Source organism: Neurospora hispaniola (assembly GCF_033458365.1).
Source record: "Neurospora hispaniola strain FGSC 10403 chromosome Unknown B0T23scaffold_6, whole genome shotgun sequence".
Classification (NCBI taxonomy): Eukaryota; Fungi; Ascomycota; class Sordariomycetes; order Sordariales; family Sordariaceae; genus Neurospora; species Neurospora hispaniola.
The window spans coordinates 3,377,202-3,402,657 of record NW_026944411.1 but is presented as its reverse complement, the minus strand read 5'-3'; the positions used below and the strand labels follow the sequence as shown (position 1 = coordinate 3,402,657).

The 25,456-nt window shown below is 52.9% G+C and overlaps 10 protein-coding genes and 1 non-coding gene across 11 annotated transcripts; 6 read left to right on the top strand and 5 right to left on the bottom strand.

Moving 5' to 3' along the window:
• Positions 1 to 143: 143 nt before the first annotated feature.
• B0T23DRAFT_385729 (uncharacterized protein) lies at positions 144 to 1,165 on the bottom strand. Its single transcript, XM_062837560.1, has one exon. The coding sequence runs from the start codon at positions 1,023 to 1,025 to the stop codon at positions 513 to 515; it is 513 nt and encodes a 170-aa protein (XP_062691293.1). The 5' UTR covers positions 1,026 to 1,165; the 3' UTR covers positions 144 to 512.
• A 281-nt stretch (positions 1,166 to 1,446) lies between these two features.
• On the bottom strand, positions 1,447 to 3,487 carry B0T23DRAFT_446104 (transmembrane amino acid transporter protein-domain-containing protein; the record flags this gene model as incomplete). Its single annotated transcript, XM_062840946.1, has 4 exons — positions 3,100 to 3,487; positions 2,458 to 3,041; positions 2,246 to 2,405; positions 1,447 to 2,195 (listed from the first exon to the last, which is right to left on the bottom strand). Exons 1-4 carry the CDS (start codon positions 3,185 to 3,187, stop codon positions 1,447 to 1,449), a joined length of 1,581 nt encoding a protein of 526 aa, XP_062691292.1. The 5' UTR covers positions 3,188 to 3,487.
• A 932-nt stretch (positions 3,488 to 4,419) lies between these two features.
• On the top strand, positions 4,420 to 5,132 carry B0T23DRAFT_398094 (uncharacterized protein; the record flags this gene model as incomplete). The annotated part of the gene is made up of 2 exons (XM_062838343.1): positions 4,420 to 4,642; positions 4,702 to 5,132. The coding sequence occupies 2 exons, from the start codon at positions 4,420 to 4,422 to the stop codon at positions 5,130 to 5,132; spliced, it is 654 nt and encodes a 217-aa protein (XP_062691291.1).
• A 2,843-nt stretch (positions 5,133 to 7,975) lies between these two features.
• On the top strand, positions 7,976 to 9,012 carry B0T23DRAFT_398093 (uncharacterized protein; the record flags this gene model as incomplete). Its single annotated transcript, XM_062838342.1, has 3 exons — positions 7,976 to 8,071; positions 8,133 to 8,441; positions 8,503 to 9,012. 3 exons carry the CDS (start codon positions 7,976 to 7,978, stop codon positions 9,010 to 9,012), a joined length of 915 nt encoding a protein of 304 aa, XP_062691290.1.
• A 42-nt stretch (positions 9,013 to 9,054) lies between these two features.
• Positions 9,055 to 9,818, top strand: B0T23DRAFT_204216 (uncharacterized protein). Its single transcript, XM_062833441.1, has one exon. It carries the CDS (start codon positions 9,211 to 9,213, stop codon positions 9,664 to 9,666), a length of 456 nt encoding a protein of 151 aa, XP_062691289.1. The 5' UTR covers positions 9,055 to 9,210; the 3' UTR covers positions 9,667 to 9,818.
• A 960-nt stretch (positions 9,819 to 10,778) lies between these two features.
• On the top strand, positions 10,779 to 11,354 carry B0T23DRAFT_431031 (DASH complex subunit Spc19; the record flags this gene model as incomplete). Its single annotated transcript, XM_062840292.1, has 1 exon — positions 10,779 to 11,354. One exon carries the CDS (start codon positions 10,779 to 10,781, stop codon positions 11,352 to 11,354), a length of 576 nt encoding a protein of 191 aa, XP_062691288.1.
• Positions 11,355 to 11,975: 621 nt separating this feature from the next.
• B0T23DRAFT_363198 (uncharacterized protein) lies at positions 11,976 to 14,150 on the top strand (the record flags this gene model as incomplete). Its single annotated transcript, XM_062836320.1, has 2 exons — positions 11,976 to 12,027; positions 12,168 to 14,150. The coding sequence occupies 2 exons, from the start codon at positions 11,976 to 11,978 to the stop codon at positions 13,859 to 13,861; spliced, it is 1,746 nt and encodes a 581-aa protein (XP_062691287.1). The 3' UTR covers positions 13,862 to 14,150.
• A 4,786-nt stretch (positions 14,151 to 18,936) lies between these two features.
• Positions 18,937 to 20,832, bottom strand: B0T23DRAFT_204126 (YjeF N-terminal domain-containing protein). Its single transcript, XM_062833440.1, has 7 exons — positions 20,617 to 20,832; positions 20,300 to 20,408; positions 20,131 to 20,196; positions 19,962 to 20,056; positions 19,460 to 19,556; positions 19,167 to 19,395; positions 18,937 to 19,090 (listed from the first exon to the last, which is right to left on the bottom strand). Exons 1-7 carry the CDS (start codon positions 20,626 to 20,628, stop codon positions 18,988 to 18,990), a joined length of 711 nt encoding a protein of 236 aa, XP_062691286.1. The 5' UTR covers positions 20,629 to 20,832; the 3' UTR covers positions 18,937 to 18,987.
• Positions 20,833 to 21,058: 226 nt separating this feature from the next.
• Positions 21,059 to 21,857, top strand: B0T23DRAFT_204108 (ribosomal protein S16, mitochondrial). Its single transcript, XM_062833439.1, has 3 exons — positions 21,059 to 21,360; positions 21,429 to 21,609; positions 21,689 to 21,857. Exons 1-3 carry the CDS (start codon positions 21,284 to 21,286, stop codon positions 21,752 to 21,754), a joined length of 324 nt encoding a protein of 107 aa, XP_062691285.1. The 5' UTR covers positions 21,059 to 21,283; the 3' UTR covers positions 21,755 to 21,857.
• Positions 21,858 to 22,641: 784 nt separating this feature from the next.
• B0T23DRAFT_t273 lies at positions 22,642 to 22,729 on the bottom strand. Its single transcript has one exon. It is a non-coding gene; the product is annotated as a tRNA-Lys (tRNA).
• A 302-nt stretch (positions 22,730 to 23,031) lies between these two features.
• B0T23DRAFT_204091 (concanavalin A-like lectin/glucanase domain-containing protein) lies at positions 23,032 to 25,290 on the bottom strand. The gene has a single exon (XM_062833438.1). It carries the CDS (start codon positions 25,124 to 25,126, stop codon positions 23,102 to 23,104), a length of 2,025 nt encoding a protein of 674 aa, XP_062691284.1. The 5' UTR covers positions 25,127 to 25,290; the 3' UTR covers positions 23,032 to 23,101.
• Between the last annotated feature and the right edge of the window lie 166 nt (positions 25,291 to 25,456).

The following is a 25,456-nucleotide window of genomic DNA, read 5'->3' as shown; positions in this document are numbered from 1 at the left end:
GGAATCCTGAAAGCTCGGACAGAAAATCCGCAAGGTAGGAGTAGCAAAAGCACGGAGCTGCTTGTTTTTCTTGTAGCAGCCCCCTTTCCATCGACCGACCGATGAAGGCCTTTTGGACGTCTGACGGAACACTCTCCTCTCCATCCCACTGCATGACAGACAGTACATCGCCGCTGTCAAATTCAAAATACTCAGCTCTCCCAGGAGCTCGTCAGCCCAATGCTCCTACCTAACTCCTGGGTATCGAGCTTTTGAAGAATATGCGTAAAGTTACTATTATCCTTTCCAAAATTCATGTTCTCTCCTTCTCTATCTAACACGTCCGGAACTACCTCTATTTTCCTTGTAGACGTATCCAGTGTATCAAGGGAGTTCTGTTTTTTACAAGCAGGGATTGGATCACGGTCAAGCCACAAAGGCCGTCGTTTCTAGCAAGAAACATTTTCATCATTTCTGCATACGCCCAGCCTTGCCATCAACAAGGGCCGGGGAACGGCGTAGCATTCCCGTTATTATCTACGACATCTTCTCAACGAGCCTTTACGGCGGCGTTTGTTAACCTTGGACGCCGGTGGAGGACGTGGAGAGACATAGTTGTTAACCGAGCTATCGGACTGGTTAGCAGGGGAAGACGCTATCCTGGATTTGGAGCCCCGGGTCACCCGGGTTGTGGGAGTCTTGTCTTGCTGGCTAGCCCGGGCCCGTTCACGTCGAGGCCTAAGCCCAGAAGCTTCATTGGTTGCGGAGCTGCAAGTTCCGTTATCACCACCACCCGGGGGAGGAGGGCTCGAGGTTGTGTTATCGACATTTGGAGGAGAAGCACTCGAGGCTGCGTTATTGCTACCCGGGGGAGTGGGACCCGGGGTTCCGTCATCGTCATCTGGGGGAGCGGGCGCGCCCACGTCAGTTCCGACGCCCGCAAGACCAACTTGAGCCTTCATGTTGGCATGCTCAATTGCCTCGTTCCTCTGCCGCTCTGCCCAATCCCGCCCGTTTCGGTATGCCGTGAGTGCTGCCCGGTACATATCTGGACCGCCTTCAAGGGAATAACCAGTTACCAATGTCGTTACATACCTAGAGCGTCCTCCTGGCTTGGCTGGTGGGATGACATGGGCGGTATTAGTAGTCCACTTCGTGTACCTTTGTGACCTACGGGGAATCGATACGGTTGTATAATACTGCGAGCTACTTGGTTGGAGATGTAATATTCGTTTGAAAAAGGTAGGTATGTCTACCTACACGGCTTTTAGATCCAAGAAACGCAACTATCCCAAATCCTAAACGCCCATCGCTATGAGCTCGGCTAGCCCAATGCTGCCAGCTCCTCGCAGACTATACAGAGTATATAGCATGTCAATCTTTCGATATCGCCCACCTCGCAAACTCAACATTCCGTCTAAACGCCTACTCCAACACCCCATCTAACGTCTTTCTGGACAATAAAGTCTAATGGCCCCCATGCCCAAGCACAATGTTCATTCCCAAACATACCACCATAACAATCACTCCATAGATCGACAGTCCCAGCGCCATCTTCCTCAACAGCCCCGTCTCCAAATGCTCCAGATCCCACCTCCACTTCCTCTTTAGCGTCCTTGCCAGCCTGCTTCCCACGCTGGTATTGCTCCTCACGCTAGCAATGCTGTCCATCATCCCAGCCCCAGATCCGGACGGTCCTGGCGACCCCTCTTCTTCGTCCCCATCGCTAGCAGACGATGAGCTGGAGGAGGAGTACTCGGCATCGTCGTCTTCCTTGGTGAGGCGTTGATGGTATATACTCTCCGGGTCGCTGATCTTGTAGTAGAAGAGTCCAGGCAAGATGAAGCTGATGGCCGTCGACCCGGTAGACCCCACGTAGGCAAGCACTCTATCCAGACTAGACACGTTGATGGCCGTGAAGTAGCTCAGGATCAGGATGACCGAGGTGATCAAGGCGAAGCGGAGTTCGGACATGGCGACTACGGGGGCGCCGTGGCTGTCGAGAGCAGCGCCAGGAGCACCGCCAGAAGGCAAGAGGGGCTGGTTGCCGGAGCCGGGTGGGGAGTAGACGTTTTGCGTGCGAGAAGAGCGGCCAGGTCGCCAGCGCAGGACAGCGTCGATGGAGGCGCGGCAGGGGTGTAGTTGGAGAGGAACGGAGAAGGTAACAAGGAATACGATGGCGGCTTTGGCGATGGTGGAGGCTAGTGATTGTGGGTCTGGAACATGTTAGGCTTGGTTGAGAGGGATGGAAAACGTAGACACCTACACATGCTGACAATGTTACCCTGGATCTCGTTGCCAAAGGTCAGGTAGCCGGTGATGGCGACGAGAACGTAGACCGAGGCAGCGGAGCCAATGCTGGAGCCGATGACGCCGACAAGACTAGCTGGCGAGTTATCCTTGATCTCGTTGACGATGGAGAACATCTGGAGCACGTCAGCAGGCTAATCTCCCGGGGGCCAGAGTCGCCCTACTCACATTCTGATGGCAAGTATACGCAAAGATCATCACCGGCAGACTGCTCAAAGCAGCCACCGGTCCCTCCCACGTAACCAGCCTGATGGGGCCCCTCTCACTATGGTCATCCGCCGCATAGTGGTAAACCACCAGGATGATCAAATACCCAATCGAAAACAGTGCCACCAAACTCGTGTATTTGAGCGAATCCAGCTTCTTGGGAAAACTCAGCGGGATGAGAAAGACGACAAAGAAGACGGTGATCCAAAACCTGCGGTCTGCCAAAAAGTCCCAGCCGGTATTCCCCGCTCCGAACGCTGCCGCCACCGCGGGCATCAGATCACCGATAATGATCATGTACGAGACGCCGACACCGAAGCATTTGATGGCAATGGCCGCGTCGAACACCACGGCGGCGTTGGGATAGGTGATTTGCGACAGCGCGAAGAAGGAAGACGAGCCGCGGTCGAGGTAGCGCGTGCAGCGTGACTGGAGATAGAGACCAAAGGCAGAGGTGAGGCCGCACCAGACGATCAGGATGACGCCGAGCGTGACGCCGAACTTGGACATGGCGTGGGGCATGGCGAGGGTACCGGCACCGATGACTGTGTTGTTGCCCGGTTAGACATGTCTTTTTTTGGGGGCGAAGGTCTTCGGACGTACTGGTATTCAGCAGGTTAATGTTGCTGCTCATCATGGAAGCTTGGCCGCCACCCAGCTTGGGGGCGCGGAGTCTTCGTTGTCTAGACATTGCGCCGTCAGCTATGTCGACCAGAAGAGCCGGAACTACCTAGGTAGTCGCGCAAACGTACTGGACCATGGTTCCTCCGACACCATGACTCGACCCTAGAAGGCCGCTGTTGGATATGGTATGGTAGTTGGTCATGTCACTTTCTCTTTCCGGGGACCGTCCTGTGGTGTCGCCTGATGTTCCGTTGGTTTGGATAAGTAATGGGTTTCGTCGTCGGCGCTGATATGTACGCCCAAAGCCTTCAGAAACAAAAAGACGGAAGGGGAATTCGACGTATTGCAATCGGATCGTAATCGCCGGGGTCGATGAGGTGCTCGAGTCGAGGCTTCAATGAAGATACCGAGTGACGGTGGGCAGTCGGCGCCGTCAGTTGTCGTCGACTGTCATCAAGTCACAGCATCGAGTAAAGCGAGTGGAAGTCTGCAAAGCGCAGCGGCAGAGTGCCTATTCGGGGGCGATTCGATCCGATGTTGGATGGATGATATGGTCGCGTGTTCGATAACTCATACGGGGAGAAAAAAGGGATCGATGATGACGAGACTGGATTGTTAAGAAAAGTCAAAAAGCCAACTTTAGCGAGCTGACAAGGACATCCACGCAACGTGGGCAATGGAGAACAGCGCCAGCACAGACGGGAATGACGGGTCTTCCTTGTTCTGGGGAAGGGAAGGTGTCAGCTACTGTACAAAAAAGGTACCGCGAACGCCAAGCTCACTGCCTGTCATTGCTCACTCAGTCACACGGCCTTTTGTTTCACATTTGTACTTACAGGTTCGGTACCATACTCCGTCAACTCCACACCGCAGCACTAACACCCAGCGAGTGTAATTTACGAGTGAAACAAGATCGTTCAGGGGTAGAGAACTAAGCATTCTAGTGGATCAGCGGTGAACTACCGGGGGTCATCATTTGATATGGCAAAATTACCAGTCACGATCAAGAAGCCAAGCTCTAGCCTTATGAGAGTTAGTAGCTAGGTAGGTTGTTCAGTCGCTGTCCAACGGGCGGTGTCCGGGATGCGGAGGCGGGGTTGAATTGAACGGTATGTTATGTTACCTTACAGCCTTACACGACCCGTCATCGCACCGGTCTAGACACGCGCCGTCAAGGTTCTATTTCCTCTTGACAATTGCCACTGCTTGAGCTCAGCTTCTCTTCACCACCATCTTGATTCATCTTTGCGACATCTCGGGTATAACCGAACCGACAATTGCCAACAGAAGTCGCCCACCATGGACGTCTCCCAAGAAACCTCAAGCCTCGACAAAACCTCTCTAGCCACCATCTCCCTCCTCGAATCCCGTCTCCGGCGAATCGAGCACATCCTCTACGGCCCCTCCGATCCTCCAACACAAGCGCCCTCTTCCTCCGCAACGGCCTCTCTTGCCCAGCTCGAACACCGCTTCAATCTGCTCATCCGGCGCTTTCGCGTGTACGCCGAGCTGCTCAAGATTCGTACGTTCCTCTCCTTGCCATTTCCCACTGCTTCAAAGCTAACTAGAGGTCCCAAACAGACAAAGCCAACCCCACACTCTTCCACACCTCCCCCTCGGCCGATCAAAAGCTCCCGCCAACGGACCTCCCGCCTGCTGCCATTCTCGCGACAGTCCTCTCCTACGCCTCCCAGTTCCCCCAGACCGCGTCCGCCCTAGTTGCAGCCGCCCCAGACAACACCATTGAATCCGCGATTCCCGACAGCAAACTCTCGGCCGAATTGGCGAGCTTGATACCAAGGATGAAGGGACTGGAGGCCATGCAGTTGGCGCAAGAGGCGGAAATAGCGGAGCTCAGGGAGAGGAGCGAAGCCGTGATGAAGGCATGGTATGAGAAGAGGGTGCTGGGGTACGGCAAGTTTGTGGCGGAGGGTGAAGCGAGGGTGGAAAAGTGCGAATTGAGGGTGAGGAGAGCGGAGAGGGTGAGGGAGATGGACGCTGTTATAGAGTGAGAAGGCAAGAGGAGGTCCGAGACAAGATTATGCGATACATGGCTAGTGAAGCGGAGGAGCATGGATTTCCCGAGAGCGAGGCTTTGCCCCGGGGTAGTCCGTACGGGAACAAAAAAACTCTTACGGAAGCCATTTTAGCGCCGCTAGAGAACGGCGTCACGATTGATCAACAGGTTGGGCGACCGCGAACAAATCACTGGGGTTGTGCGCATGGAATACGACACGCCGTTGGGGGCGCGCGTGCACTTTACGAATTGTGAAGAGCAGATCAACAGTGGTTGGCACATTCGTACGAGAACAATGCTAGGGACCAAGGGAATGGGACAGGTGTCATTGCGCGGCAGATATAACGCGACAGGTGCGCGGGAGGGTCATCTTTGGCCGACTGGAATGTTCAGCCGATATCAACACTCTGCTCGCTGTTAGCACCGACAAAAACCAGATCGACGGTGCCGTGATAGCGCTCCATCTGGAATGAGAATTCACGGGAGAGGCTTTTTGCAAACGTCATGAACACGCTTGATAGCCAGCAGTGATTGTTTGGCTCCTGCGGATGGGATTCCGAAACGAACGGCGTTGCCCTAGAACCCACGCGGCGAGCCTAAAGCCCCTGCCTGCATGCTGCATGGGTGTGGATTCGTGGCATGGTGAATCTCTCTGTTGACATTTTCTGCCCGTCACCGAGCTCAGCTGAGTGATGTCGCATGGTAGCCAGCTCTCAGCCTATCATTTACACTTGGTCACGATGTTTCTGGACGACCTAACAATGAGTGAATGGCGCACAGACGCAAGCCACATGGCTAGCTGCCTGACTGCCTTCCGAGTGTTACAATGTTGTGAATGTTTTAACTTTTTGATTATGAGTTTGAACAGTGAAGAGGTAAGATCTATTGACATTGGAAAAAAAAGAACAGAAAAAAAAGAAACGAAAGAAAAAAAAAAAAAAAAGGTGAAGAACGTCCTGGCCGTGAGCCTGTACTCCGGCCTAGAGCCATCATTTCCTTTGAACAAGTCAATCACCCAAGCAAAGGCTATGAATCCCCATCAATTACCTATTTACATCATGATGCTTCCCTTTCCACCATCGATCAGCTACAAAGACTATCAAAAAGTGCAGAAAAAGAAATCGAGCTGCTAGCCAGCCCTGTGTCTGTAATTTGCTCCATACTCCCGTCCCCACGCAGCCGCTAGAGGTACAGTAAGCAGCGCCTGCAGTGGAATGTCTTGGCTGAACGATTTCCATTGAGATGAGGACCGCGCCGTGCCTCTTCTGACTGGACATTGCATTCATTAGCCCAATAAATGCAATAATGCGATTGGTTCGTTCGCAGAGTGTTGCCGCGTGTTGCCCGGACATTTTATGTCACTGCAAGGGAAGGATTCATTGTGCAGGGAGCAGCCGCCAGGCGACGCACTCCAGGAGTCCAGAGCCTCCACAGCGGACATGGCTCCCCCATCTTCAGTGGATTCAGTGGGCTCCATTGTTGGTCCCTTCCTCACTTCTCTTGCGCGGTCTCGTCCACTCGTTTCCACAGCAGCAGCCACCTCATCCCCCCGGTTGCTGCCCGCCCCGGAGTCCCTCAGCCAGGTCCCGTCGTTGGCCTTTCCGGATCTCCCACCCACCACACCACCCAACCGTCGTCACCCACACCCGACACACCATTTCCCTTTTCACGTCCCCGTCCGTCCGTCCTGCCCGTGCAATCCCCTCATTTCTGTTCGTTCCCTCCTTCAATTTTTCTTCCCTTTCACTTCTCCATTGGCCGGCGTTGATCATCGCCCCAGCCACGTCCAACAACAATTTGCTCAATACATCAATCGCTCCCTTCGTTCCCTCAACCTCATCGACCTCGACGACGACGACGACGACAGCATACGAGTGCCCAGACCTGAGCTGAGCTGAGCCCTTTATTAACGCGAACCGGAACAAGACGGGGGGAATAGTACAATACGACGTTGGCAGGTGCCGAGATATCACACCCGACTACCGTCATACACCGGACAAACAAAGAAAAAGGGAAACAAAAGAAGAAAAGAAAACAGGAAAAAGAATTCAGGACCATCTCCAGACTTCCAGTGGACTCTTCTACCGCCCTTCTTCCAACTACCGATTGATCTTGCGTGTTGACCGTCCACCCATACCATACCGCCGCCGCCATTCGTTCCAACGGACAACTACCGTACCGTCACATCTCCCGACCCGTGCGACCGACTCGTTGCTTATTTCCCCTGAAGATTCAAAGACTCTGTCCTCGTCTTGTCCTTGGAGTACCCGACGGCCACTTGGACTCAGCCTTCTCGTTGCGGATTGCCAACCAACAAACACACGAGCAGCCCGACAGCGACCACCCAATCTTTCAATACCATTGCAACTGTCCTACTTTCGACTCATTTCCATACATCGCCCAATTACTACCTGCCCATATTTGCAACGACCGAGACGAGCCATACCGCGTTGCTGGACACCGAATTCCTCGCTCAACGTCTTGCAGCAAACGACGATTGCTACCCGACCCGAATTTCTTGCTTTGATTTCGACCACTTGTCGCCGTCGAACTTTCTCTCTTTTTTTCGCGACATCGCATTTGTCATTGCAAAACAAACACATTACATTACCAACCGCGGACTGGTCCCCGGAATACGACACACACACGGCCCCTCGCCGTCATCTTATGCTCCAAGTGAAGGTGTGCGTCGACTGAACTGTCCCACACACGTCGGTCCATCACTTATAACACGGACCCCGAATATCCCGAGAAAACGCTCTCCCTTGGCGACTTTCGCCCTTGATGCAATCGTACGGAGGATCGGTTAACTATCCCCCATCCTTCAACAACCCCAAAATGGAACACGGCAGGAACTCGTACCGCCGAAAAGGCATAGACATGGGCAACATTATTGGTGACCCATTTGCTTTGGCCACTACTTCTATTGCTACTGTGAGTTTGGCATCCACCCTTTTCCCGTCCGGTCGCCTTCAAGAACTAACAATCACCACAGCTGTCATGGATCATCATCCTATTTGGATCCATCTTTGGCTTCAGGGACCAAAATGACGGATCGAATGGAAATCCCGTCATCGTTTGGCCAACCTATAGCTGGTTCACCCTCGTCTTCAACTTCTTCCTCATTCTCGGCATTTTCATTGTCATCGCCTCGGACAGCGCTCAGACCTACCACGTCGCCATCGTTGGCTACCTGGCCGTCGGGCTGGTCGGCTCCACGTCGTCGATTAACAACCTGATATACAGTGGCGTTGCATCCATGGAGGCGACAGCGGCTGGGTATATCTTGTTGTCCATGGTGACGGTATGCGGTTCCCCGTTAACTCCCCCCAGCTGGCTGACCCCATTTGCTAACGTCCCGCCAGATCATCTGGATATTCTACTTTGGCTCCGCCCCATCGGCTGTTCCCCGCGCCTACATCGACTCCTTTGCGCTCACCAAGGAATCCACCCTCCCTGCGCATCACATGAGCCGCCAAACCATGAACCACAACGGTCTCTCCTCCCCCAATGCTTACGGCTCCTACAACATGCGCCCCGAAACCTCGGCGTCGGGCCTCCAGCCTCCGCAAATGTACACGGGCCAGCTCAACGGGCTCGAAAACCCGGCTCGCCAGTCGCAGATTCCCCAGGGTTTCTCGTCCAACAACATTCCCAAGCCCCAGGGAGAAGGGGAGATTGTTCCGCCAACGGAGTACCCGTACAGGGCCAAGGCGATATTCAGCTACGAGGCCAACCCGGACGATGCCAACGAGATTAGTTTCTCCAAGCATGAGGTGCTGGAGATTAGCGACGTGAGCGGGCGGTGGTGGCAGGCACGGAAGGAGAATGGAGAGACGGGTATTGCGCCGAGCAATTACTTGATTTTGCTATGAGCGGGCTTGAATGGGTTGGGGATGGAGTTGAGGTTTTTCTTTTTCATTTTGAGAAAAAGAGGATCTGGCGTGTGAACTGCCAGTACAAAACAAAATCATGAAGTGGTGTCTTTTTCTTTTGTTTATTTTTCTTTTGAGTCGGCGTTTTATACCCACATTAACGTTACACTTTCTTCTCGACCACCCACGGGACTCGTAATGCGACACATCAGAAACCGTGGCTCGTTTGGAAACGAAGGCGAAACCGGATGTTGGATGCGGACGGGGAAAGGTTTGGGTGGAAACGGGGTTTTTTTCCTCTTTTTCTTGCAATGTCTATTTCTATCTTCTCTTACCCTTTTCTTTCTCAATGTCTTTCCTTTCTCATGTTTCACTAGTTCTTGTATCAACTTTACATGTCTTGTATTCTGCGTTCGGCAGCTACGGCAGAGGACAGGCCGCTACTGGAGAATGGCAACGGAAGGAGGGAACAGGACAAAAAAGGCGGGGGAAGATGGAAAGGGGTACTTTTTTACGAATTTTATGCATGGCGAGGAACGGAGAGAAGATGGACGGACGGATGGAGGCTGTGGACCCAGAAGGAGATGTATCTACAAGCAGCAATGGAACATCCAAGTGGGCGGAGTTGGGGATGTTGGAACTACCTACCTCTAGAGAATGAAGACGGTCCAATTGATCATGATATGGATACTACCGTACCACCGAGTCCGATAATTAATTGAGCTTGTTGGCTGCCTCCCAATTTGCGGGTCTCGTTCGCCAATTTCCAATCTTCATGATGGAGGAAAATCCGAGATTATCGAAATTAGCCAGAAGCGAAGATGTGGAGATGCGAGGATCTTACCTAACCTCGCTCGGTCATCACCACTACCCATGTCCATCACATCTCGGACAGGGATATATTGCTTACATTGACCCAACAAAGAAACAGCCAGCCAGTGATAAGGCCAGCTATGAATGTGGTTTGTTACAATTATCAGCAAATTGGTTGCAAACATGCTCGAGGAACTGACACCTCTAGCGTATTTCAGATCCGCCTATAGCCGGGCTTGGATCATCCGAATACGAGAGCGTGGCTCTTTAGCGATCTCGACGACTCTGTCCGTCACGTTTTTTCGTCGTGCTCGTCTTGTTGGACATGCTTTGCCCAGCTCGTGTTCTTGTCTGTGTGTCGAACTGGCTGTCGTTGTGCTTCTCTCCTTCTGTCTGGGGAAGATGGGTTAGTTCTGTTCATGACGCGGTGGGATGGAGGTTTTGCGACGACTTGGCGGCACAAAGCCAATACGTTTGGGTTCAAGAGAAAAAATCTGTGATGCAGGAACTTGAAGCGGCAAAGAGAGCTACGGGCCTATGGAGTTGAAGATGAAGGCGGGGTGATGCAAGGTACGGCACTAACAGCCCCACAGGGCAGCCGTTGGGTTAGTGCACCGACAGGGCGTCGGGTCCCACCAAAAGGGTCCACCGTTCAGGGGGCTGCAGTGTCCCCCACAGCGGGATCGGGAAGGCTCCCCAGTACATACACACCAAGTTCCAATGTTATGACGCGCCGAGACAAGAAACGCGACGGATTTCGTTCTTCGGCTTTTCCACTTTACCCCTCCGACCATCTTCCCGTCATCTTTGCCTCTTCGCTTCCCCAGGTCAACACGGGGCAACGACTATCCGTATATCTCCATTCCAACACAGACAAGCACTATCGCCATATCAGACTGGGCGAGATCATCGCGATCCAATTCCATAGACGAACGACCACCGCGCTCACCAAGATGAACTACAACTACAACCCACCACCCCCCTCCTTCTCCACCCTCCTTCCGCCTCTCCATTCCTCTCTCAACCTCCTCTCCTCTTCCCTCTCCCTCCTCGACTCGTCCACCTCCGACTTCCCCCGTCTCTCCTCCGTCCTCAAGACGGTTCGGCACTACGAGCTGATTCCCCAACCGACTCTACAAGCCGCCGAAGCTTCGTTGCGCGACGAAATCGGCCCTTTCATCGAGCTGCTACTGGAGAGGGTGGACAAAGAGCTGGAGCGAAAAGGTAGGAGGGTGGAGACGCTCAAGGCCAGGTGTGAGCTCAATGGCGGGAGACTGTCGAATTACAATCGAGAACAGAAAAGTGGTGCAGGAGGCGGCATGCAGAAGAAGGGTGGTGGTACTAAGGAGGCCAGAAGTGGAAGTGGAGGGAAAAGGCTCAATGGGGAGGCTGCGCTGAGAGCCAAAGTGGTCAGGCAGCGCAAGGAGGCGCTCAAGTATAGTGTCGAAAGGTTGGAGATGGAGGTGGCCCAGAAGGAGAGGGAGTTGAGGATGAGGTTGGAGCAGCAGGGAGGTGGGCCGGTGCTGTGACGGAGAAGTTTACAAGGGAAACGGCATTGTGCACCCGCAAAAGAACACGCAGCACCGCAATGCCTACGAGTCTGGAAAGGAGGGACGGCTTGGTTGCCACGGTCTTCTTTCTTTGGGGACCAGAACTGCTGGTATCTCAATCCCCTCGATGTTTTCTTTCTGATTCATCTCATTCGTGCCTGACCAACAACAACCAAATTGTGCTGCCAATTACTAGGTCGATAACAAACGCTCCAAGCGCGAAAAAAAGCCAGTTTCCTTGATCCCATCAACTTGAGTTCTGGCCAAACACCCTGTCGTGCCCGCAGTCAGCCCAGCAGCCGCTAGATGGTTCCGGCGTCTAGCAAACAGCCATGACAGAGTGACACCGCCGGCAAACCCTGCTATCAACGAGCAGTATCGACTCGTTGGACCGGGCATCACACGGGAGACAATCCCCTACGCTGTTCCGATGGCAAGTTTTCCGCCTGACCTGCCCGTGTGGTTGACGCATCGGGTTCACGACCGTCTGCCCATGGGCCCATGAATAACCTGACGAGCGCCAGCCTTCAATATGGTCAAGGTTCGATGTAAGTATGAATAGATGGAAGATGGACAATAGGCCAGTTGGCCAAGTGAATGATGACAGCAGACGCAACAATAGCACGCGGCGTGATTCAGACATGGGTAATCGGTTCTTCGTTGCTAGCCTTTTGGCGACACTGAGAGGTATAAGTTGTTTGGCTTCCCCATACGTTTTCCAGCGAGTCCAGGACCAACAGGTACCTCCCTTTTCAACCCTAAACTGGAAAGCAAAGACACCTGCTTGACAAGCAAACCTGAAGCGAAGTGTCAAGGGGATGGAGGAGCCACAAAGGGTCTCAGAAGGGGATATCCCCATTACCAAAGAAACATCCGAGGAGGAACCTGGCAACGTAGACAACAATGCCGACGTCAAGAGAGCTGCCAAACCAATGAAAGATGGGCAGAACGACAACAAAAAGAGTGACCGCGGCGCTCCTAGAATCATCATGGCTTACATCCCAGCCTCCGCCCCGGCTTCACCCCCAGCCCCTGGCCGCAACACCCCGGAGGCATCTAACGGCGGAGGTCGCCCCGAAACTCCCAACTTGACGGCAAAGCTTAGCCAAGCTATCTATGAATATCGTACTCGCGAAGAGAGAGTCGGCGATCTAGGCCAGCCGAACGACGAAGGCTACGAGGGAGACACGCATTCACAAGGGGAGCATCAAGGATGCTGTGACCACGACCACGAGAACCAGTTTGCAGCCCACCATGAGCAGTACTCGCCTCTTCATCTTCAGCAAGGCTACAATGGCCACTCACCCTCTGTCAATGCACCGGGGTGCTGGACTTCTTACCACCCAGCTTCCAGTGCTCCCCTGTACATGCAGCGACCTTTTGGGCCTCCTTTTCAGCAGCAGCAGCAGCAGCAGCAGCAGTACGCCGTTCCTTATTACCCACCTGTTTCTCAGCCTTCTAGCTTCTCTTTTCCCTCCGCTCCTTACTTCCCCAACCCCCAGGACTACCGGTACTTCCCCAACCCCCATTACCACCAGCACTTTTCAACCACCCTTCCCCCTCCCACTCACCCTTTTGCCCCTCCTCCTGCCCGTCCACCCCATTTCCAGTCTATCCCTCCCTATACTCATCATCCTTTCCCACCCCACCACCACTTCCAGCACCCCCAATCCCAAGATCCCAACGTCCTCGAGTTGACCCAGCGCCTCCATAATATCCAAGCCCAGCTCAACGGCCTCGACGCCGCCCACGAAGTCGAGATTTGGCGCCATGGCAAGTACAATTTTCACCGCCGCCGCGCGAAGCAACTCCGTAAGATCAAGAGGGAGAAAGTAGAGGAGATGGTGACGGTAGTGGGGAAGTTGCGGGCTTTGGGTGTTGAAGGGTATGGAAGGCGGCACCACCAGCCTCAGCCTCAAGGTCAACAAGAGACATGGACGCAGGAAATGATGGGTTGGACGACGGCGCCGGGATGGGGTTACGGAGCGAAATTTGAGCCGGGATGGGGACATGGACATCAGCAAGAGCAGTGGTTGGGGGAAGGATATGGATATGGACATGGACACGGACATGGACATGGACAGTCGAAGGTGGAGGTAGAGGTTGAGCATAATGGTAAAAATGGACGCTGCGGCTGCGACGAGGACGGTGCTCATGTCGATTCTCCGCCGACGGACAGCGCCGTTGAGAGTATGGCGTGCGAGTGCCCCTGCGGATGCACTACGGTTGACGGTGAAGCTGGCTCCGTAGGCGAGATGCCAGGCGAAACCAGAGCTCGCGCCTTGTCGCTTGATGGCATGAAAGAGCAGATCAAAGCCGTCGAGGCTCATGAGAAGCAACATAAACACGGCGACGGCAGCGGAAACGAGCAGGGCGAAAGCGTTGAGAAGAACAGCAGTTGTACGCGTGCCGGTTCCTGGTCGGACGCACAAGTCGTCATTTCTGAAGAGCTTCGGGGTAACTGGCGGAAGAAGATGAGGGAGTAAAGAAGGGGTGATCAGTGAGCGATGGACTCATGGTCCGACATTGGAATGAGCGTGTGCTTTGGAATTGGCGTCAAAACAAACAAACGCAAATGAAAACAGCTGTTTTAGCAAAGAATCATAAGGGGTAGTTCTCCAAAACCGGACTACCTAGGAAGATACACCTGAAATCTAAGGTAAAAGTGCAACGACGACATGGCGTATTGCTGGCTACCCTGTTCTTTGTAAAGCAGTCTGACATGATCAAAATATATCGACGAGCTTATAAACATAAGGATACCTCTTGAATGTGTGTACACAAAACATGTGATGGTTGTAATTCGAGCTTGGTAGTGTTGACTTTAGAGGTACAGGTATGTTCTAGACCCTGATGAAGCGATAAGATAAGATAAAGCCAAACAATACTGTAGTTCCCCCACGGACTCCGCTGTTCCATTGCCGTCCCGACGATTTGGTACCACTGTGTTTTAGCGCAAATCACGTGAAGAGGCATTCGTGATATTCCCTGGTTGGATTTGATTTGTTTCAATCATGAAGCTGATATCAGATCAACTGCCGTCCGTTTATCCGGGGATCGGCGCCCCGGAATCGCGGCAACACGGAAACGGGTCGGCCCCGAGTCGGCCCCGGATCGGCCCCGGATGGAGCGGATGGAGCGGATGAACAGGATTTGTAGAGGTATCGTAAGAATGAACGCCGCCCGGACTTTCAATGTCCTGTTTACTAAGCCAAGACGCCGTCTTCATCGACACTTTAACTATTTTGTCAAGGACGGCAGCATTGTTCAGCTGATGCGGATAATTGTTGGTCCAAGCCGGTTCAAATACCTCGCGAATCATCATCATGGTCATTCCCTGCGGAACTCCGAATCATAGCAGCGACTACGGACCACGATTCCACGCGACAAAAGATGCCAGGCTACACCATGTTCGACATTCACGTACAATCTCCACCAAGTCGGAGATACTTCCGCTTCCGCCGCCTAGGCTCGAGCCAAGCAAACATGCCCAGGGACGGACCCGGAGAGGAAACGTGAACTGAGCTTGGCTATAAGGATTTCTACATGGATCCCATACCTCGACCAGGCCACAGCTTGGACACATATATTAGATCGCGATTCAAATGACAACGTCAAACACCAAAAGACAGCCGAGGTGAAAAGATTTTGTGCAAATATGCCCGGAACTTTTGCAAGCTCCCCAACAATTGTATGTTGTCCACCGTGGCAAAATGAAGCTGGAAGCGAGGAGGCCTCCGTCTCTCGTCTCGTCTCGTTCGTATCTGAGTGGGTGGCCAACGGACCGAGAACTAAGCTCGCGAAAAAGTCTGATGGCGAAGAGACGTATAGAAATCTTCCAATCCGACAAGACGATACGAGTCCAACGAATGTGGTCTGTCCATCCATCCGTCCGGGCTGACGACGTCGGTAGTGTAGAGTAGGTAGGTACTAGTGTAGACCTGGGAAGATCTTTCAATAGCGTAGTTCAAAACCCGGACCGGGACCTAATGAATACCGACATGTCCCCGTAAAATCACCGACCTATTGCGAAACACAAATAGACGCTGTGAGATGAAGATGGGATTTCGAGTCAGTTCGACAACATGTTGCTCAAAGTCGGCGGTATTTGTGGTAGTCTCGTTCGTCCGGAAGTTCCCGAGACAAAGCTAAAGTCAACGTCTTGTCGTCCCAAACGAGCGAAGGAGCAGCACTGCAACGAGCTAGCAAACCGCGCGCGCTATGGTGTGGGTATTTCTGTGAGAGATCGTCAAAGAGGTTCGCTGTTCTTGGATTAGTAGGTAGGCAGACAGATTTCTGTCAATATAGAAATGTGTCGTGGAGTTTTTCTATATGGCCGCGTTAAAGCCTAAACCTTGGCTGAACGGCGTCAAAAGATCCAGACGGCTCTGTTGCATATTTTCGTAACACTCGCGGATCCGGCCTGTTGGGGGCGCGTGTTTCTACAAGGGTTTAAAGAATACGACTTAACAATACATACCTATATTACAGCGGATGCGTTCTGTATTCCTACCTACCCTACATATCACCAAGTTCCAATGGTACCTATTTTCTGTACAGCATCAGTCAATCTACTAACCCAAACCACATAACTGCAACAATGAAAGAACGGGAGGGTAAGGTTACGTTCCGCGTGGAACTTGGACACTTATGTAAATGACACACAACGAGAAACCAACAGAATACATAGAATGGCATCAATAGACAAATGGTAGTGTAAATGACATGGCATGCCGCCAATCGAACAAATCCAGTTGAGTTATCCGCCACGCTAGAGGTGTACTATGTAAAATTTCATTTCAGCCGAGAGGATCTAGAAGGTCTCTGAAAAACACCACAAGGGCCAAGCCAAGCCCAGAAGAAGCAACGAAGCCCGCCCGCTATCACAGCTGCGCAAAAATTTTGTTCATGTTGTTGTGCACACCTATCAACTTTGATTATTTGGTTCTACTACATATGGGTTCTGCATGGTGGTATCGTGTGTTGTGTTCCCATCACTGGAGGTAGGTATGTTCGAGCTGAGCCCAAATCTGTGTGTGGTGATCGTCATTCGAATAGAGGTATCCATCCATGACTGTCTGCAACAAGGTCATGTCGTCGATCATTCATTCGTCGGCGGATGACTGACTGACTGACGGATGGTATTTGTGCTTTTCTCCATGTCGGCCCTTGACAAATTCCCATGTTATGTCGATCTCGGGCTTTTGGCCGTTGTTTGTGGAGCTTTTTGATTGGGTGCGTACTTGCCTACCTGTAGCCTTCAGCGCCATTGAGAACTGCGTGCTTCTTCCTCCCCCTTCGAATGGATTACGATATATACCTCTACAGTGTATATTCACTAATGCTGGTGCCAGGTTTCACAGAGTTGTAGTGTATACCCTATGTAGGTACCAACGACTCGGACTCCCGCCCGACGACGGACGGTGCGACTCGCCAGTAGTGGCCGAATCATTCCCCGTAACGCCGTTAAATCCGGGATCATCGATATCTTCAGGGTCCAAAGTACTGTAGTCTTCCAGTCAGGTACGAGTTCGACAGCTGAACGGTATTTCCAACGGTCTTTCTTTCAGGGTTCTACACTACTACACTGCACTCACTACCTATAGAGAAGGGTCCCGCTGCTTCCATGTCTTTCCTGGTTTGCCGCTGTAGCGTAGCAATTGCCCTTGCAGTGCCACAAGGCATGGAACCAGGAAGTGGCATTCCGCAGACTGACTGGGGGGGCAGTGTTGTGGGGATCCGCGTGTATCCATGCCTGGGTTCTCAGCTCTCTCTCTCTCACTCTCTCTCTCTCACAGAAAAGGAAGGAAATCGGGGGACACAAGGTTCTGTGTTTCATGTCCCTCGACCGTTTTCCGCAATCCCTACGTAGTTTCCAGCACGCTGCTAGCGCTGCTTTCCCTTGAGGGGGGCGAGTGTCAAAACATAAAAAAAAGAGAACCGTTCCTTAGCCCGAGCAAGACGGGACTCGTTCCATGCATACAGCGAATTAGACCTCGCCGGAGCAAATGCTCCTGAACTGCTCCGGGGGACACACCAGTCCATTCCCCGGTCCCATAAGGATGCCTGTGGTTTTTCGAGTTTTTACCAATAGACCTTGTTTTTTTTTTTTTTTTTTTTTTTTTTCTCTCGTTATCAAACCTGTGCCAAAGCTATGTCAAATGGAAATTGCGGCGCAAGGAAAAGTGAGAAACAAGAATGGAACTAAGCTTGCGGAATTCAATCCGGTCGGATGGGGCTCGTGTAGGTATATACCGCTCCTTGTTCGGGAATTTTCTTTTTTCACATGAACTATCAGTACCAAAACCCGGCACGGAAATTGCGGACTACACTACTCGCAATGCCCACTGGCCCCAGCGAGGGGGCAATATTGGCTCCGGTGCCGACCCGACTCAGTCATCCTGTCAGTTGAGGCTTGTTGCCCTTGACCCTTTCCGTCTTCCAGATGGAGCTCCTGTCACACACAGCCAGTATTGATACTGATGTCCTTCGCTGCTTGTCCGCTCTTCTTCCGCGTCCGGTGGCCAACCTATTACCCCAAAAAGACAGGTAAACCGACGCCACACCTCTTCCACTCACTTGCCACGGAGGGCAGTGCTTGGAAGCGCATTTCGTTGAGTCACTTTGTTCTTTCTCCATCATCTTCAAAGGCGTTTTGCGTGTTCCCTCATTCCCAGCGAGTAGAAAGAAGGATAAGTTGTCTTGGTTGCTTGCTTGCTTGCTGTACCCGACGCTATAAGCATTAACCCAGCGAGCGGCTAGCGGACCTCCCCCACTCACTTCACACTTCTGCCAGTCTCTTTGTTTCGTTAACGACTCGCTTGCCTATTTTGGGAACCGACGTACCCAAACAGCACCCATCTACCACTCTGTTGGAGCCCTGCCAAGCCCCTCCCTGCTCCCCAACATCCAGAAAGGGTTGGCCTGCGCTGTGCCATTTGCCAGACCTCTGCTTGCAATAACACCTCATCGTCCTATCGCATTGGCCGTCTTCTTCTAAAGGGTAACCAACGTCGTACCACACCGAGCCAGCCGTCAGGCCAGTCAGTCAGTCAGTCAGTCAGTCCGCCTGTCAGCAGGTTACGTACCAGGAGAGAAAGGAGCGAGCAGCAGCAGCAGCCACACCACCAGCGATCCATACCACACAACTCAGGAGAGGATAACCTGCACGCAAGCCACACCACCGAAAAAAAAGACCAAAGCATAACATCGACAACCTCGACGTCGGATACGCAGCCCATGTTACCCCTAGATGCCAGATACTACCGTCGACAATTAACCGTACCAACTCGTTAACCCGTCCGATTTAATGTGCATCGAGCACATCACCCATGACTGCCCAGCCTGCGGGAAAGACTACTTAGTCTACGTCGAGTTTTGCAAGGACTGTCATCCACCCCTGATCCGCTGCCCAAACGGGACCATTCGAAAGCGCCTGGACATGAACGACGGAGGCTGTCCGAGCCCTACTTGCCCAAACAGTCGACACGGGGGCTGCATTCTCATGTAGCCTGCCTGGGTTGGATCCGAGAAGAGAGCAGCGAAAACACCACCATCCAACCAGCACCAGCGACAACCACGCTGACAGGGCGGTAAAAGAAAAAAAAGGCATTTAAATCTTGACCTGGTTGTCGGTGATCTCGACAATCTGGTCGATACCCTCATACTTGGGAACGTCAAAGTCGTACTTTTTCGCAATCGACGGAGCGACGAACCTGGTTACCAGCATCAGCCACACCTCACACCACCAGCCCAACCGTGACGATGAAGAGAAAGAAATGCGGTACGTACCGTCCTCCTACAAAATGCCGGCCCTTGAAGTACTTGACCAGAGGTTTCGGAGCCGTCAAGCTAACCAAGACATTAGGGTGAAAGTTGCTGCCCACGCCGGACTTGGGCGGTCCTTCGTTAATGTCCCACGACGATGGAGCATCGACCGAGGTCACTGGAACCTTTGTCTCGGCCATGGCGTTGATGACGGCAGGGAACGGCTCGCGCACCTCGCCAGAGAAACTGAAACCTAGACGCATGCGTCAGTTCAAGTCGAGAGAGCAAAGCAGGGCCTCTGGAAAAAAAAAACCAACCAAAGATGGCATCGACGACGTGGTCGGTAGACTCCAGAGCCGCGAAAAAGTCATCGACAAAGGGTATCTCTAGGTCTTCACATTGTTTGACCAGGCGCTGCGGAGATGGAGACGTGTGTTAGCATGAGGCCCAATCCATCAGATACACGATACGGTGGATGGGCTCTCAACCGATAAGTGAGAGGCCTTTCAAACAACAACAAGTTGACGCAGGGGGACTGCGTGTAGGTAAGAAAGGAAGGGCATAGCGTGGTCGGATCGGGGGTTAAAATACTATATCGACAACAAGCATTGACGCTCATAAAAGACAGAAAACTTTGAATACGAGTCCAATAGACTCTTTTGAGATTGATTCTTGTCTCCATGGTGTTTGTTGTGTTGCCGGTCAAGCGACGATCCAATGTCCTTGTCCTGACTAGGTCGTGTTGCTTCCAGCACCAGCAGGACATGTCGACGACTTTTGAACTGCAAACCCCGTGTACCAAGAAAGAGATTCACTCACCTGATAGAGATCGTTCTTGGGTCGCTTCGGATAGTAGATGGCAGGTTGATAGCCGTAGTGAAAAAGATGTCGAGCAGCCACGAGGCCATCACCCCCTGACCAAAGACACAGAACAGGTAAGCGCTTGGACCACCCAGCCCCTGAAGGACCCAAACATTCAGCAACTGACCATTGTTTCCAGGGCCAACAGCAACCAGCACTCGGCGGCCCTGCTTGGTAGGGTGGACTCGGGCGACTGTTGTTGGGATGATGACGGGATTGTTAGCAAGCACGCCTCTTGCCACTGAAGATCGATTGAACAAGAGACGATGAGATGGCGGCAGACGGGAGATACTGACCAGCTTGGGAGACCGAGAGACCTGCCAGTTCCATGAGCTGGTCGATGGAAAAGGCCCCCGTGGTCATGAGCTCGCGGTCGAGAGCAGCGGCAGCCTTTGCGGAGAGGGTCTGGAGGTGGCCATTTCATTAGTGTCCAGTCCAGCATGTGGGCATCGATGGGGAATTGGGGAAAAAAATGTCCATGGGTGTTGGCACAGGCCTGGACGGCAACCTCCGGCTCCATCAATCTTCTTGGCTTTTTTTTTTTTTTTTTTTTTTTTTTTTTTTTTTTTTTTTTTTTTGATGAGTGCGACATGACATGGACATGTGTACTTACCTTGAGCGCCATGGTGTGGGTGGTTCTTGGACAAAGGCGAGCGTTGGACGGCACGTGCAGTGTGATGGAAGACGAGGAATGGAAGTTCCAGTCTGGAGATGAAGGGCGGCGGAGGGGAAGTGGTACTTAGTAGTATTGGAAGTGGTCTGTGATGGGACGTTACAAAGGAAAGCTACAGGATCGAAGGAATTGGAATCCCATTTCACGAGTAGAGGTAATTGCTCCCCTTTGCATTTTGTTACTATTGCGTGTACACTGCAGTGCAGTGCAGTGCTACTACTGACATCACTCGCTGCTCCAGTTCCTCCATTGACGGGGATCGTCGATCCAGTGCATCACTCAGTCATGATCCCACTCGTGCGGCCGTACCTGCTACACTTGAAATGCGTGGCTGAGACTTCAAGTTACGTTGGAATGTGGCTTCAACTGAAAAAGTGTGGCTCGTGAAGAAACCCAACGAACGTCGGTACCAACGACTTGCCTGCCGGGGTAGTACCCAGCTTCTGGCCGCCCGGCAGCACCCCACAATCCTTCAGTGAGCGATCCGGCAATCGGGCAACGCGACGACGTCCGGTCCGCGCAAAAGATTCAGTCGACAGACATCTCGAACCTCGTCGGCGACAGTCTCTCCTCCACCACCGCGCCTATCAACCTCCCGCGGTCCAACATGGTTCTCAAGCTCAGACTCGCCCGCTTTGGGCGCACCAATGCCCCCTTCTACAACATTGTCGTTGCCCACGCCAGGTACGCAATTTTCCCATCACAACGACACGGCAGACAGCCACCAGCTAATCTCTCTGACTCTTTATTAGAACCGCGCGCAACAGCAAGCCTCTCGAGGTCATTGGCACATACGACCCCGTTCCCAAGAAGGACACGTACGACACCACAGGGAAGCTGCACAAGGACATCAAGCTGGACGTCACGAGGGCCAAGTACTGGATAGGTGTGGGAGCTCAGCCGACCGACACGGTTTGGAGGTTATTGTCCTATGTACGTTTCTCTTTCTCTTTCTCCACAAATCTTTATAGGTTGGCCAACGTCGTCTCGAAACTGACTGACATTGCAACAGGTTGGCATCCTAGACCCCAAGTACAAGAAGCCGCAACCGGTGCAGGGGCAAAAGACCAAGGCTTGAGCGAGCGAGAATTGCATCTTTTCGATTATTCCATACGTACCACCGGAAAAAAACCGGGTCGTCTCGCATACCGATCATCTGACACCACCACCATCCATCCTTCCATCCATGTATTACAAACCGGCATTCTCTTCCATCCAGGCGTTTTCTGTTCTCTACACTATCTAGGGGTTTTCCAAAACGGGGTTGCTGTTGCTGTACGATACCTATAGCTCGACATATATATATAAGAAGCAAAGTATACGGCACCCACCGAACGACGCGACTTGTTGAATCAATTTCCGGAGGCAGCTAAACCTTGGACGTGATGGAGGGGTGGTCAAACAGGCGACGCTTTTTGAAGGATGGATCGGAGAGGGAGAGGAGGAGGACACAGAGCCAGACTTCAGTTTGATGAGGTTTGGTCGGTGGGCTGGAACGTTGCATGAATGGAAGAGGACTTCATCAGCAGGGGCACGCATTATGGTTTCTGTGTCCCCAGGGTCGATACATCTGCTTGGTTGTAGTTGTTGGGTGGACAGAGGGGTACGATTCATGCTGGAACATCAGAAGGCCACAAGCGAGAGACCATCGCAATCACCAAGGCAGCTCAACGTTGGTAGCTTTTCTGCGGGGAATTGTTTCCCCCTACGGTGTACGGGTAGTCACGAAAAGACCGTCGGATGGAGACAAGAATAAAAAGTCAAAAAAGTCGCGAACTGGATAGGCAATCTACAGAGACTTGACCAAATGTATAAGCAGGAGTGAAAGAATACGCCCACAGTCGGGTGAAGACGTCAACAAAGGCTAGACGGGAATCGAAAGTGCCAAAAGTATGCTCAAACAATGTCTTACTAAAGAACAAAACCCAAATTTTGGCCCAAAAAAGAAAGGAACGACGGGAATTGAGCCCGACGTGGGGGTCGAACCCACAACCTTGAGATTACGGAGCAACTCCTTAAGAGTCTCACGCTCTACCGATTGAGCTAGCCGGGCAAGCGGCTGATCAATCATTCCTAATTGTTAGAGACTTCTTTCTAGCATGCCCTTATGTACTACAGACGTGCTGTTGCTTGTGAGGACATTAAACCGACACCACCGGATGCATTCATCATTTTAACATTTCAGTAAAGAGTCTGACCCCTGCATTTTCCCTTTTCATTTTCTAGTCATGCTAGCTGGTGTAGTCAATAAAAGTCAAGCGTATCGAAAAGATACAGAAAAGTAACGAAATGGTCTCGTGAGTGATAAGTAAGTAAAAGTAAAAAGGCAGTCAATCATATTATATCCCATCAATGTTCATCCCCAAACTAAAACTGCCATTACATGTCTTCGAAATCCCCGTGTCAAACATCCCCCGTGTCAACATCACCTGTATCCCCCGTTGTTCATGTGTCCCTGGTCATGGTGACCATCATCCCGGGTATCGCCCCAGTAACTATCCCTGCCCTCCGCAAATCCATTCTGCCCCGGCAGACCAAAGTCAGGCACTTGTCCAACACCACCACCATTAGCCTGATCGTATCCAGCACCAGCAGCAGTACCACCACCCGACTGTATTCCAAGTCCGGATCCTGCTGGTTGCTGACCGTACGCTCCAGCAAATGTGGACGCTTGCGGGCTGCTGGCGTAACCCCCGTGGTTGTTGTTGCTAAAGTCGAAGCTGGCCGACTGCGGGCTCGCGAATCCGGGAGCGGTGGGACCGGCGGTAAAGCTTCGTTGGGGTTGCGGGTGGACGAGTCCTCCGCCGGGAGCAGGGCTGCCCATTCTGTTCATATCCCCGCCGTACATGGGCCCTTGAGGATTATACGGGCCAGGGACCGGAGAGGTGAAGCTACGGTTGGGAGGGAAGACCGGACTGTGGGCCTGGTTTTGGTAGCCGCCAGTCACGTTGGGGATGGTGGGGGTCAAGGCAGGAATGCTTGGGGCGGGGGAGGCGACGCGATCCATGTTCATGTTGTTGTCGAAGAAGTTGAATTGTTGCTGTTGCTGGCCAGGGGCAAGAGCAGGGCTAGCGACGCGGTTCATGTTGTTGTCGAAGAAGTTGAACTGCTGCTGTTGCTGACCGGGAGCGGGAGCAGGGCTTGCGACACGGGGAGATTGAGAGAGGGAGGCGGCGGCGGCGGCGGCGACACCGGTAGCACCGAGAGCAGCACCAGCAGCGGCGCCAGCGCCAACTGCTGAGACCGTGTTGGATTGATCACCGGAGGAAGTGTTGTTCGAGTCATCGAGAGGCGGAGAAGGGGGGACACTATAAGTTGTCGTAGTAGCCATACCGTCCTTCTTCATCTCATCAGCATGATACTCTGCCGCCTGCTCCCTAAAACTATCGGGATCGATACCGGCCTTCTGCAACTGTTCCAGCTCGAGGCGATCGCGCTGGTACTGGGCTTCGGCAAGAGCAGCCTGGCGCGCACCCCGTCGTCGCGTACGGATGCAGACGAAGACGGCAGCAAAGAGGAGCAGCGCACCAACACCGGCGCAGCAAGCATAAATGATGGTCTTGGTTGTGCTTGACATGCCGTTCCACTTGTCGGACACCGACTGCTTGGGCGGGGCCGTGATCATCTCCTTGATGGTGGAATTACCCTCGACGACCTTGATGCTCTCCCAAGCGCCGCTGCGGTCGCCGTAGACATACTCCTGGCCTTCGCTGAAGTCGGTAACTTGGACGGACTTGACATGCATGGTGTACGGGCCAGCGCCATAATCGGTTTGACCACCAGCCCAATCCTGTGTACCCTTGGACAACCTCGGGTCGCCGCCAGCCCAGATACCAAACGACAAACGCATGGGAGTCTGGGGGTAATATTGAGTGTTGTTGGCTTGGGCGGGAAGTAGAGTGCGGACCTTGTTGCCGTCCACATAAAAGTCGAGGTAGTCCCTGGTCCAAATGGTGGTATAGTTGTGGAAGTCCTCTTGAGCGTTGCCGGGAACGTCGTGCTTTCCGGGAATGGAGGACTCGATGACACCCTTGCCGTAAGTGTTGGTCTGCACGTTGTTGGGCTCGCCGCCGACAAACTCCCAATCGATCTCGTCCAGGTCGTCGGACAAGAACATGACGGAACTGACGATGCCTCTGCCCTGAGCAGCTTTCATCCAGATCTCGGTGCGGCCCCAGAAGAAGTAGAACTTGGAGCGCAGGGTGGGGGAGTCGCCTTGCTTGCTTATGGTGAAGGCCGCGCCTTGGTCCATGTCGAAATCAACGGTGCCGACGGTGGTCTCCCAGGCCCAGGCTTTGGGAGTAGAGTTGAAGGTCCACGAGTAGTCCATGCCGAGGGCGGGATCGGCAGGACATGTTTTGTTGAGGGGTTGGCAGTCGGTGGTGACCTGGGCGAGGGCCGAGGACGCCAGCAGCGCAATGGCCGAGGCGAGGTATCGCGGTAGAAGCATTGTATCGTGGATCGTAGATCGTGTGTTGTTCGGTCGGGTACGTAGGTAGGTAGATATCGGTTCGTATAAATGGAATTGGACTCAGAGTTGCATCTCTGCGTGTATCGTAGTGATCGTAATGTGTGTCGAAAGAGTGTGGTGATCTCGAGCTCGCGAGATAATGTACCGTGATAGAGAGAGGCAGCAAGGTCAGGTCAACTGACGATTGCGCAAACGAATCGGTAGTAGTTGAACCAGGCGATACTGGCGATGGTTTGGTAACGAGAGGGATGGTGTTTCGAGTTCCGAATGGTGGTCGGTACCCAAGGTATCCGTAGACGACGACGCGCT

Bases quoted from the DNA above. Each gene is read 5' to 3' on its own strand.
- B0T23DRAFT_204216 (XM_062833441.1), top strand. From the start codon at position 9,211: ATGCGACACATCAGAAACCGTGGCTCGTTTGGAAACGAAGGCGAAACC.
- B0T23DRAFT_204126 (XM_062833440.1), bottom strand. The intron at 20,197-20,299 runs GTCAGTATCTCC...TCCCAACAACAG, and splicing joins TCTCTCGGTCTCCCAAGCTG to TCGCCCGAGTCCACCCTACC. The intron at 20,057-20,130 runs GTCAGTTGCTGA...GTCTTTGGTCAG, and splicing joins TGTTGGCCCTGGAAACAATG to GGGGTGATGGCCTCGTGGCT.
- B0T23DRAFT_385729 (XM_062837560.1), bottom strand. From the start codon at position 1,025: ATGTACCGGGCAGCACTCACGGCATACCGAAACGGGCGGGATTGGGCA.
- B0T23DRAFT_204108 (XM_062833439.1), top strand. From the start codon at position 21,284: ATGGTTCTCAAGCTCAGACTCGCCCGCTTTGGGCGCACCAATGCCCCC. The intron at 21,361-21,428 runs GTACGCAATTTT...ACTCTTTATTAG, and splicing joins ATTGTCGTTGCCCACGCCAG to AACCGCGCGCAACAGCAAGC. The intron at 21,610-21,688 runs GTACGTTTCTCT...ACATTGCAACAG, and splicing joins TTTGGAGGTTATTGTCCTAT to GTTGGCATCCTAGACCCCAA.
- B0T23DRAFT_204091 (XM_062833438.1), bottom strand. From the start codon at position 25,126: ATGCTTCTACCGCGATACCTCGCCTCGGCCATTGCGCTGCTGGCGTCC.